At 45.7% G+C, this 11,870-nt stretch overlaps 1 protein-coding gene across 1 annotated transcript; it reads right to left on the reverse strand.

The window, feature by feature from the left end:
* Positions 1-7,669: 7,669 nt before the first annotated feature.
* On the reverse strand, positions 7,670-11,601 carry LOC311125745 (semaphorin-3G-like; the record flags this gene model as incomplete). The annotated part of the gene is made up of 6 exons (XM_084199773.1): positions 7,670-8,164; positions 8,963-9,096; positions 10,604-10,829; positions 10,974-11,015; positions 11,154-11,245; positions 11,370-11,601. Coding segments are annotated over 6 exons (1,221 nt in total), but the record flags the coding sequence as incomplete, so codon positions are not given.
* Positions 11,602-11,870: the final 269 nt, after the last annotated feature.

Here is an 11,870-nt window from a genome sequence, read left to right on the forward strand (position 1 = left end):
ACCATACTTTACATGTTTGACAGTAGAGAATCTTCCATTAAAGAAAACCCTTTGAGTTCTATTAGATAGATAGCTCTGAATCCACGACATGGCAGAGGTTGAAAAACTATAACACATATGTTTTTTCAACAACAGTTTAGGGTCAATAATATCAAAGGCTGCACTGAAATCTAACAGTACAGCTCCCACAATCTTCTTATTATCAATTTCTTTCAACCAATCATCAGTCATTTGTGTCAGTGCAGTACATGTTGAGTGCCCTTCCGTATAAGCATGCTGAAAGTCTGTTGTTAATTTGTTTACAGAGAAATAGCATTGTATTTGGTCAAACACAATTTCTTCCAATAGTTTGCAAAGAGCTGGCAGCAAGCTGATAGGTCTGTTGTTAGAACCAGTAAAGGCCACTTTACCATTCTTGGGTTGTGGAATTACTTTGGCTTCCCTCCAGGCCTGAGGACAAATACTTTCCTCTAGGCTCAGATTAAATATATGACAGATAGAAGTGGCTATAGAGTCAGCTACCATCCTCAGTTGCTTTCCATCTAAGTTGTCAATGCCAGGAGGTTTGTCATTATTGATCGATAACAATCATTTTTCCACCTCTCCCTAACTTTACAAAATTCAAACTTGCAATGCTTTTCTTTCATTATTTGTTTTTTTATGCATGAATACGATGGCTCACTGTTCATTGTTGGCATTTCATGTTCAAGTTTGCCCACTTTGCCAATGAAGTAATCATTAAAATAATTGGCAACATCAAATGGTTTTGTGATGAATAAGCCATCTGATTCGATGAAAGATGGAGTTGAATTTGTATTTCTGCCCATAATTTCATTTAAAGTACTCCAAAGTTTATATCATTGATCTTGGCTTCATAATACAGTTTCTACTTCTTTTTGTTGAGTTTAGTCACATAATTTCTCAATTTGCAGTAAATCAGCCAGTCAGATGTGCAGACAGACTTATTAGCCACTCCCTTTGCCCCATCTCTTTCAACCATACAGTTTTTCAATTCCTGATCAATCCATGGAGCCTTAACAGTTTTAACAGCCAGTTTCCTAACAGGTGCATGTTTATCAATAATTGGAAGAAGCAATTTCATAAATGCATCAAGTGCAGCGTCTGGATGCTCCTTATTAATCACATCAGACCAACAAATATTTCTTAATTGGAGAGGACGGGCTCGTGGTAATGGCTGGAGCGGAATTGGTGGAATGGTATCAAATACATGATTTCCATGTGTTTGATGCCATTCCATTTGCTCCATTCCAGCCATTAGTATGAGCCATCCTCCCCTCAGCAGCCCCCACTTGTTTCTACTGAGAACCAGAGTAAATGTAAGTGGTCAGCCTGGCCATGTGTAGATGACCACAATATATTGGTCTGGTCTCGACAGACGGCCAAAGTAATGTAAGTGGTCAAATGATTAATAACTACAGTTGATCATAGAGACTGATACCATAATGCTGTACAGTAAGAATGTTTGGCTCATACATGACCACAATGTTAATACTGGAACAGATCATCCCATTGATAGTGTGCGTAGGAGCTGTCCACAGCAGACCCAGTTCTCGCTCCCCCTAATTTGTGATGCAATGTGAAAGTCTTCCCTCGCTCTCCCCAGGGAGGTGTGGGGCCAAACCAGACTCCTCCATGAGATGAATTACCCCACGTCCCTTCCTACCTCCTTCCATCCCTCCATCTGTCCCCTCATGGTGATTAATCTTAATCTGTCACATTGGAGCCTGCATAGTGAGTCACTGTGAGGCAGTAGGCCCATAGCCCAACTCTGTCAGTCTGACAGACCCGGAGCCTTTACTTGTTATGCCTCCTATGTTACTGGCTCCCCCAGTCATCTGTCCCTCACACTCAGCCACACACCACTAATAACAAGCTGCAGGGGAGAGGGAGGATGTGGCCCTGGACCCAGGCCTACAGTACAGTAACGCAGGACTGGGATCAGGGATGGAGGGATAGTGAGATGGAGGGATGGAATATGTCATATCGGGATAAGTCCCATAGACTGAATGACATATAACGTTCGCTCTGGGAACCTCTTTACTTGCTCTTATCCTTTGGACCTGACGAACTATGATGAGAGTTATGTTATTAATATACAGTACTTTTTTATATGTGATACTTTGTGCTAGATGGGTTACAGTGCTTGGCTCAGACTGCTGGAGGCTAATCTACAATGGAATTTAGGTTAAATCCCTTCAATTACCTCATAATATTCGACTTTAAATGTGTTTAGGGACATTCATAAGTACTGATAGTGGTCATATTACAGTGTACTTGGATGGTGATCTGCCATTGAGTAGCTGGGGTGCATGTTAGATATGGATCTCTCGTACAATGTCTATCCTTTTTGTTGATGCATTCAACCAAGGGTTTAATGCTTATAGCTAAATAAATGGGGATAGTGCCTCCTCCCTCTAGCACTGTAGACAATGCACCGTTAAAAGGCGATGCCCTCGTGTGTGCGGAGATTGCATTAACGGTAAACGCTGCAGATGTCGGCTCAATCAGAAATGTTTTATATAATGTCATACCATTTTAGTACAGTAATGTCTCACTGGGCAGCCAGTTGATTGTGGTTATCTTCCGACCAGAAATCACTCAATCTAGTTGATCGATTGAGTCTTTTCATTCTTATTTTACTTCCACAGGTCTGGGTCAGTCTACTCCACCTCTATGTCTGTGTGTCTGAGTCCCACCAGAGGAGAGGTCAGGTCTGCCCCTGGCTCTGTCTTCCCCTGGCTCTGTCTGCCCCTGGCTCTGTCTGCCCCTGGCTCTGTCTGCCCCTGGCTCTGTCTGCCCCTGGCTCTGCTGGCTGCTGTGGAGTGTCAGTCACACAAACTGACTGTCAGACCTAGGACTCTGTCCCCATCTCCTGCGTGCCAGAACACCAGGCTGGGAGTTTGACTGCAGGTTGGGGCTTCGAGACTGAAATCTGATCCGGGAACAGACTCCTCTCATGTCTGATTCAGGTGGACACTTTAAGGACTTCAGAGACGGTTGTCAAAGACTGTTGGTCTGTTTGGATTGGGCTCAGTGGATGTTGGTCTTTCTCCCTGGTGTATTTTCATTGATTACGCTGTAGAACGACTGACTGACTCTTGTTACGGCCAAGTGTTGAAGCTATGACTACTAGGGTTTTAACCATGCCAAATGAAGCTCTACTCCATGGTAAATAATGGCAAACAAAACATATGATGCCGTGATGTTTCAAATAAACGTGCTGGTATTTTTAGACCTTAATAAACCACAATTTGGACATAAGTCTGAACATGGCACATTATGAAACAACCAACAGTTACATGTATTTGAGAGATGCTTGATTGGGCCTGTGGTTGTGTGTTTGTAGTGTTTTATAGGGTATAGGGTTGATGTAAAGTGTGTTTGTGGGACGTTATACGGGAAAGTGGTTGTGTAAGTACCCGCTGCTGAAACCGTTAACTTGGTCGTTAAGACGCTGTTATTCTGTAGGGGGCTTTCTCAGAAGTCATTTTCTGGCCTGTTTTAGTGTGCATTTTAGTTGATATCTCTTGAACACAATGGAATAGGTTGACAATTGTGCACTGAGGGGTATGGTCCAGCATGTCACCATGCAACATCTCTACAGCATCCATATTAGGAAATCCCTCAGTACATTATGGCTTCATGCTTTAACAGTCTCCGAAGAGCTCCATCCCACCCTAGCTTGCCTGGCACCCATGCTTCCTCAACAGAGGGAAAACCATTGAAGGAGACCCACCTGTTTAAGCTAAGCCCTGGTGGCACCTAACGAGCTGTGACTGTAACCAGTGTGCAAGGCTGATTTGTAACGAGCTAAAGGCTTTAAGTGAAATGGCTCCAGCAGCTGGAGTTCCCATCACCCGCTGCTGCGTGGCTAAAGGGGGCTTATGGGGGATGCGGTCCAATGGAGCGTCTACGGTTCATTCTGTTGCCCATAGGTCTGACCCGCTAAGTCCCTTTGACAAAGTCAACATTGTACCACTCTGGAGCTTTCTTTCACAATGTGGAGAATGACGACAGAATTGGCTAGGGTGTTTTACCATTTCAGGACAGGCTCTGTGGTTGTGCTCAGTGTGTCAAGGAGTTTAGGTGGTTGGGTTGGGGTTGGGTTTATGAGACCATGCCTGTTGCTACACCGACAACAAACTCCATTGCTTCTAAGCTGTTATACAGATGTTACTGTGGCACGTACGCTACAATTACATGTATGAGTACCTTCATTGACAAGGGTGAGGGCTAGGGTTCGCCAATTGGGAGTTGAAAAGAGTGACCATAAAAGAAAATCCAGGAAAAAGCTGACATGGGGAAAGAGCAAACATGAAATGCAACAAAACCTTTTGCAGGTGTATATGGAGTATGTTGTTGATTCACACTCAAATGGTGCATGTCTCTACACTTAGCATTGTTAAAACAGGTGGTTTATAACTAGAGGCCCATTTCTGTGTACTTTTGTTGTATCTTATTTATGTCCACATTGCCAGTTGACAAGCTCTGCCTTGGCAGCCCTGTTTATTCACAGAATAAAATGGGTCTTTACAGAGTAGAATGTGTCTTTACAGAGTAGAATGTGTCTTTACAGAATAAAATGGGTATTTTCTTCTCTCTAAACCAAACCATTTTATCCCAGACTCAATTCAGTCTCTTTCAGACTCATTGAGATGTTGCTCAATGATAGTATTTAAATTGATTCGACATGCTTCATTAGCCTGCTCCAAATAGAGCCAACAACAGACAAAACATTGAACACAGCACTGCCAGACGACAAACAGACACACTCAAGCACAGAGCAGCCGCTGATCCCCAGACACAAATACGTACTGCAAACACATGGATGCACGCAAGCAAGAATGCACGCACACACACATGCGCGCACGTGCACACACACACACTCATTTTCCCACGTTCACACACCCACCAGAAACACCCAGCAGACACACACACACACACACACACACAGTCTGGTCCCTGGCTCAGATCAACAACACCCCACACCCCCACCCCCACCACCACACCCCACAACTCCCACACCTGCCCGAACCCACTCCCTTAAAACCACAAACCAACCACACCCCAGCTCCACAAACCCACCATACCACATCTCCACAAACCCACCATAACACAAACCCACCACACCCCAGACAACCAAATCCCTTAACGTCTCCACACCAAAGCTTACCACCCCAAGAGTTTTTACCTGTCCCACAGAAAGATGTCTGAGAATCAGAAAGAGAATGCAGTCAGAGGTTTACGTTAGAAAAAAAACTGTATTAATATGTTAAATAGCATACATTACACTGCATGCAGGAGAGCATCATTAAATAAGACATAAATACAGCAAACATTTAAATTAGGCTCTTTCCTATGAAAGAGACCCCTCCAACGAGTTACAAACCTATCATCAACATTGGAAGTCTCACTTTGTTACAGTTCGACATTGACATTCTGAACACAGAGTATGTCAGAAATACAATGTTTTTCTTCAAACTATTGCTGATAGTAACTGCAGGATGGAGCTCCACAAAAATCGAAAAACAGGCTAAAACAAATGACATTTTGTCAGTAAAAGCTTTTTCATTGTTTTATTCATATTCACTGTCCAATTAGTTTTGACTTACTCAACAATACCCATTGAATCCTGTTTTTTCCCATAGCTGTGAACCATAAGCTGTTGTGTTGTGTGGAGCAGTGTATTTTCCCTTTTATACAAGGCTATGTTAGTGTCTTTTCTTTTATAACCAATCAGAATAAGACCTGGTAGGCCTCCGTATGGTGAACCACTCATAACAGCCCTAACCTACTCAAATCATCAACAGTCGAAACATGATCAGAAGGGGCGACTGCTCGAGATATAACACTTTATCTCATGTTAACTCATTGACACCAATCATGAATTGAAACGTTAGGATTTAGAAAAGATTGACAAAAAAGGCCTAAGGGATTTGGGCTATTTAATAACACTCTCCTCCGTCACATTCTGGTTGGTTTAGAAGATATGATCAAAAACAATATTTGGAGAGAAAGCAACAGGACTCACTTTTCTCAAACTGAGAAAATAAATGGAAGATTGAGTGATGCTTGTGTTACATATTCTGAAGTCACTGCATTGGCAGGAAACAATGTGTCACATTTTCAAATAGTTACTTCACACAAACGGTTTCAGGATTTTTACAGAACTGTGAATTGTGTATACTGGCACTTAAAGCTCCCCTTTTTTCTTCAGTGCACGTATTCCTCCACCACCCTTTCTTTCTTTTCTTTTCTTTCTCTTCCTCCACCTCTTCCTCCACCTCTTCCTCCACCTCTTCCTCCTCCACAAGCAAGTTCGTATGCCAGTGAAAGCAATCAAGGCATGGGAGCAAGTGGGAGTTGTTAAACTCCACACTTCCCCTGGCTGCCTACTCAAGCCAACCAAGGAGGATCGCATAGCTGTCCCTTGACCCCCACTCACCCACATCAACCCAACTCATCCAATATCCCTCCACCATCCATTGTAAAAACCCACCCATACCGTCTATGACCCCTCCACTGCCCCCTTTTCCTTATTTAGAACCCAGCCCAATTTCATAACCTCACCCCTGTCCACTCACCCCTGTCCCATCATCCCTGTCCCTTCACTCCACTGACCCCCTCCCCCCTTTCCCTACAGCCAGTGCCCTTGAAAGGAGAGCTTTCAGTGAAGTCTGTCAGTGAAAACATTGTATTTTAACAACAGAGAGAGAAAAAACATGGCTAATCCTGTATTTAAATAATGAAGCCGTGTGTGCAAAGCACCAGCAGAACATTCAGCCAGCGTCAATTACCCTTTTATTTTCCTTCCATTGTCAGGAACGACACAACTAGGAATGGTGGGAACTGGTAACACAAAGCAACGGACAGGCCTTTTCTCTGTTGAAGAGTCAACAATCGTCTCATGAAAACTTCCAGTTAAAGCAATGCTCTGGTGTGTTGTTATGGCTGAGTGTGTGATGGATGATGTGTGAGTGCACTTATATGTCCGCTCAACAGTGCATGCTTGAGAATGTGCGGTTGTGAATGACCTGCAGGGTAATGGGATTACACTGCTAAAAATAACGGTGCTTTGGGGTTCTAGAACCTCTTTGAAGGCAATACTGTACATGAAGTGAGCCATAGAACCCTTTTTGATTCCATTAAGCCCCATTTCTTCCAGAATAGATATGATGAGGTGCAGGGTAAGGCAAAGGGACTGGAGATGTTGTTTTAAGGGGTACATCATGTGGAATGGGCTCAAGGACCAAAGAGAGATGGGCACAATGAGGGGTTAAAGGTGATCAGTTGTAGCAGTCCAACTCCACACACTATTTACAGCATGGTACAGTCAATCCATAGTCATATACAGAGTCACTGACATCGCAAGGGTGCGTGGAGAGGAAGAAGGGTCCATTGGTGAAAACAGCAGAGGGTTTCTTCATGAAGTCAATGAGAGTGATGAGTGCCATGTGTCCTGGTCTCTCTCTCTCTCTCCCTCCTCCCCCCTCCACAACAGTCTCAACCCTTAACATTACAGTCTGTTGGCAGTGTCTCTCTTCCTACAATACATGTAACTACCACCTCTTCCTATTCTCTCTCAGTCTCTCATGTAGTCCTTCTCTCAGTCCTCTATTTCCTCCCTCTCTCCGATCCTCCCTCCCCTCTACGGCTGTCGGTTGCTGACATCCCGCGGTGTCCGGTTGCGTTCCCCAGAGCCCTTGTTGCGGGCCTTGTGTGCGCTGTCCTGCGCCTGCCGGTACTTGTCCAGCATGCTCTTGTGTTTGCGCCGTAGCTTGTCATTGCACCACAACCTCTCGCAGTACTCCTCCACGTGTGGCAGGTTCGACGGGCCAATCAGCTGCATGATGTCCTTGAACCAGGAGCGCGGTTGGCTGAGGGGGCCGGTGCTTCTGTGAGCGTGGCAGGGAGGCCAGGTCCTGTAGCCCTTCACCCCCTGTGGACCGTCGAGGGGGGCGTCATCACGGGCTAGCAGCTCGCTCAGTGTGTCCCCCTGTAGGACCTCCAGGGAGAGGCGGGTGAGGGTCTGGGTGAAGCCGTGCTCGCGGGAGCGACACACGTACACGCCCTCGTCCTGACGGAACACACGGCGGAACAGCAGGCCCTGCTCCGTACGCATCACCCGCTCATCCAGCTTCACCTGAGCGGTAGAGAGGGGGATGGAGGGAGATAATGAGAGAGAAAGATGGAAGGAGAACAGAAGGGATTGAGAAGGGGAGGTAGGAAGGCAAGAGGGGAACAGAAAGAAGGAAGAGGGGCAAAGTGGCGGTGAGATGGAGGGATGAGTGGATACAAAGAGGATGAGGGATGGCACAGAGAGGGAGGAGGGGAGCAGTTGAGGCGGATGAGATGAGGAGGGGGCAAAGTTAAAGTTGAAGATTTTTTTTGCTGTTTTCTCAGCTTGGGTGGCTAAGAAGAATTTTGCCATGAAATTCATCAACTCTTGTTTTTTCGTCCGATCTCTCTGCCGGGGAGTGTGTTTGTGCCAAAGCAAACAGGGCAGCCTGGTCTCTCCAAATGAACAACCGAGAGCCAACGATTATTTGGTGGGAAATAGAAAGCTGCTCTAATGCCTTAATACTGTACTTACATGCTTGACTGAAACACTCATTTAAGCCTAGGGAAACCACAGAAACCCTGGCATGGGAGAAACCGGAGCTTTACTGTACATGTAACAGGTCACTGAGCAGGTGCGGACCTGACTTGACTTCCCATGTCTCACTCTCTCAAACATCCCCTTAAATCGTCCACTGAGTTATTGACTCTTCTCTCTCATTTCCATTTATTCACTTGTTCTTCTCTCATACCTCGTATTGCTCCATCTCTCGCTCTGTCCTCCGTCAGACTCTCTCTCTCTCCGCCTCACTCTCTAACACTCACGTGATCCCTCCATCTCTGTCTCTCACACTCCCTCCCTCCCTCCATCCCTCCATCTCACCTCCTCCTTGCGGTCGTCTCGTTGGAGCAGCCATGTCACGGAGGCCTGAGGGGAGCGGGGGATACACTCCAGGAAGGTGCTGTTGTTCTCTGTCCCGTACACAACCCTTTCCTCTGTCACATCCAGCTCCTCCACTGTAACACACAATAGACACAATGTACATTAAAACACTTACACTTAGAATTGTGATCTTCAGAGTATGGTGTGGTCTCAGTAGGCCCTGTGACTTTGGTCATGCCATCTTCAGCTATGGTAGACACTACATCTCCCTTCTTGGTGCCTTTATTCAGTGTTAGTGTAATGCAATCCAACCCTAAACTACTCCTTGACCTGGGAGAGAAAACGTTCATCACTCCTCTTCAGGTGAGCAAACATCCTCCGCTCCTCTGACTGCTACAGCTTTCTGTCTTTTGTTCCCCCTCTTTCTGCCTGTCAAACGGTGCTCCCCTCTCACACAATGACAGACCGACGGGGATCTGTCTTTTTCTCAGCAAAGATGAGATGAGGTTTAGTGAAGCATCTCCTTAAACATAACCTAGTTTCCATTACTTTGTAAATTCAAAGGTCTTTCAAATGAGGACCCTCGCCTTCAGCCCACGATGTGTGTATGATGTAATTTCTTATACAGCATTACCAGTGCGTGTGTGTATTTCAAGCGTGTTTCATACTCCTCTCATCCCGTAAGACACACGGACAAGGAAGCAAAATACAGCTCAACGTGTGCATATTTGAGATAATCTGTGTTTCTAGGTTGTGTTGTATGTCTGTGTACAGTATATACAAATGAGAGTTGCTTAACATAAAGCATGTTTTATGTTGCTATCCCTCTGGTTCCCAACAGAGGGATACACATGAACACGACGCCTCAGTCAAACACAGCTTGTGTTCTATCTGATAACAACTTCCCTCTAGACCTGACACTGAGCTATACAATAGAAACTACACATGATTTCTACTGGACTTTGGTCGTTCAACCTATAAGCTGTTTACAGTTTATGTCTTGTTTGCTCTCCCCTAAGACAAAAGCCGAGATTCTATTTATATTTCTGTCTCTAAAGGCCCAGGTTGCGTCAATGGCACCCTATTCCCTATATAGTGCACTATTTTTGACTAGAGCCCTGGTCAAAAGTAGTGCACTATGTAGGGAATAGGGTGCCATTTGGGATGCCGACTCAGTGTTTGTCCTACGTCACCTCTCAGAGTCAATTGCTTCTCAATGGACGAGTTTGACCTCTGTGACATCCAGGAACAAATACTCTGGGTTCATTTCCGCTTGGCCACCATGACAGCCAGACTCCCTCAGCCCCCCTCACCCCTCAGTATACACACCATTGTAATAACCATTTCTCAACAGGATATTAGCGTGCCCTACTTTCCCACAGGGGCACTTGGCGTGTTGTGAATCTCAGTACTATATCTAATTCTCACATACTCTATCATCTTCACTCTTTTTTATTCCTTTTCACATTCCTTCTCTCTCTTCCTCTTTCTCTCCACCACACACTTTCTCTTTAAGTCACTGCCCCACACTCTCTCTGTCTCCCTCCTTCTCTCCTTCTCTCCCCCGATAACCCTTTCTCCCCCATCACCTCTCTCCCCCGTTCCACCCCCCACCCCTCCCTCTCCCTCCCCCTCTCTCACCATTGAGGTTCTGGTCCATACACTGCAGGGCGGGGTTGCCGTGCCTGATGTCCTGGCGTCGGTAGCGACGTTTGCTGAGCGAGGTGTAGCGGGTGCAGGAGGTGCCGTCCCAGGCACAGTAGGGATCTCTGGCCAGGCAGCACTCAGCGCAGGCCTTCCCATACGTCTCACACCTGTGGAGCCTCAGCTGAGCCACACCCAATGGAGAACCCACGTACAGTGCTTGCTGTGTGGGGAAAGGGATCAGAGTACAACCAGAGAATGAGAATCGAATGTCTAGGCTATTGGATTTATCATAAAGTAGGCTTCAGTGCGTGCAGGTCTTCTCTAAGTAAACGTGAACTGTGATAAAGAATGAACATTTACTCACCCTTTTTACTGAGATGTCCAAAGAGGTAATGGGAGTTGGCACCTTGGTAAAATGAGAATATTACATTTAATTCGCATTCAGACATTATGAAAGGGTTTGGCTTTTAAATACACAGTGGGGATATGAAGTGGAGGAGGAGGAGGAGGAGGAGAAAGGAGAAGTATAATGTTATCTAGTTACCTTAAAGACCTGCAGCTCCTCCAGAGTGACCTCCTCTGTGTCCAGAGAGTTGCCACTGCGCAGGGCGATGACCTTCAGCACCGTGCCTATGTCTGGGGTCAGAGGTCAAGGGTCAAAATGGTCAACTGAGCAATCACAATACAAACTGGTTTCCTAACCAATCACCACTATGTCTAACTACAGAAAACGGCTAAGTGTGATCCATTTGTGACTGACCTGTGCCTATGAACATAACGTCATACTGTCCATCCTCAGCCTCCACGCGGTCCACCACGATTTGTTTGAGGCGGTAGGGCACGTTGGCCTTGACCAGCACAGGCTGCCTCATGGCCGGGTACACCGGGCGCCACATCAGGGGGTGACCCCGGGCAAACTGAAGCACTGCGTCTGGGAAGTCCTTGGTACTGCCAAACTGTCTGCCAGGCTGGTTGGTGATCTTACTGGGGCACTGGAGACAGGAGGAGAGAGAGGACCTCTTTAGTAATCATGTTATAAAAACATATGGAAATGTAAAAGGGTTTAGTGGAATGTGATATGAATGCTTTATGCAGTTGTGTTTTTAGAGATCACTTGATATGTTATGTGGTAAGTTAGGTCTGTGTTTTTCTGTGACTCCCTGACAATGTATGGCTGGGAGTCATATTCAACACTGTGCTTGAGAAGATTTCCTCAAATTCTGTCATAACATTGACTAATCCATAGGCATTTTTGACAGGG

This window comes from Coregonus lavaretus (assembly GCF_964263955.1).
Source record: "Coregonus lavaretus genome assembly, contig: HAP1_SCAFFOLD_7174, whole genome shotgun sequence".
NCBI classification, from domain to species: Eukaryota; Metazoa; Chordata; class Actinopteri; order Salmoniformes; family Salmonidae; genus Coregonus; species Coregonus lavaretus.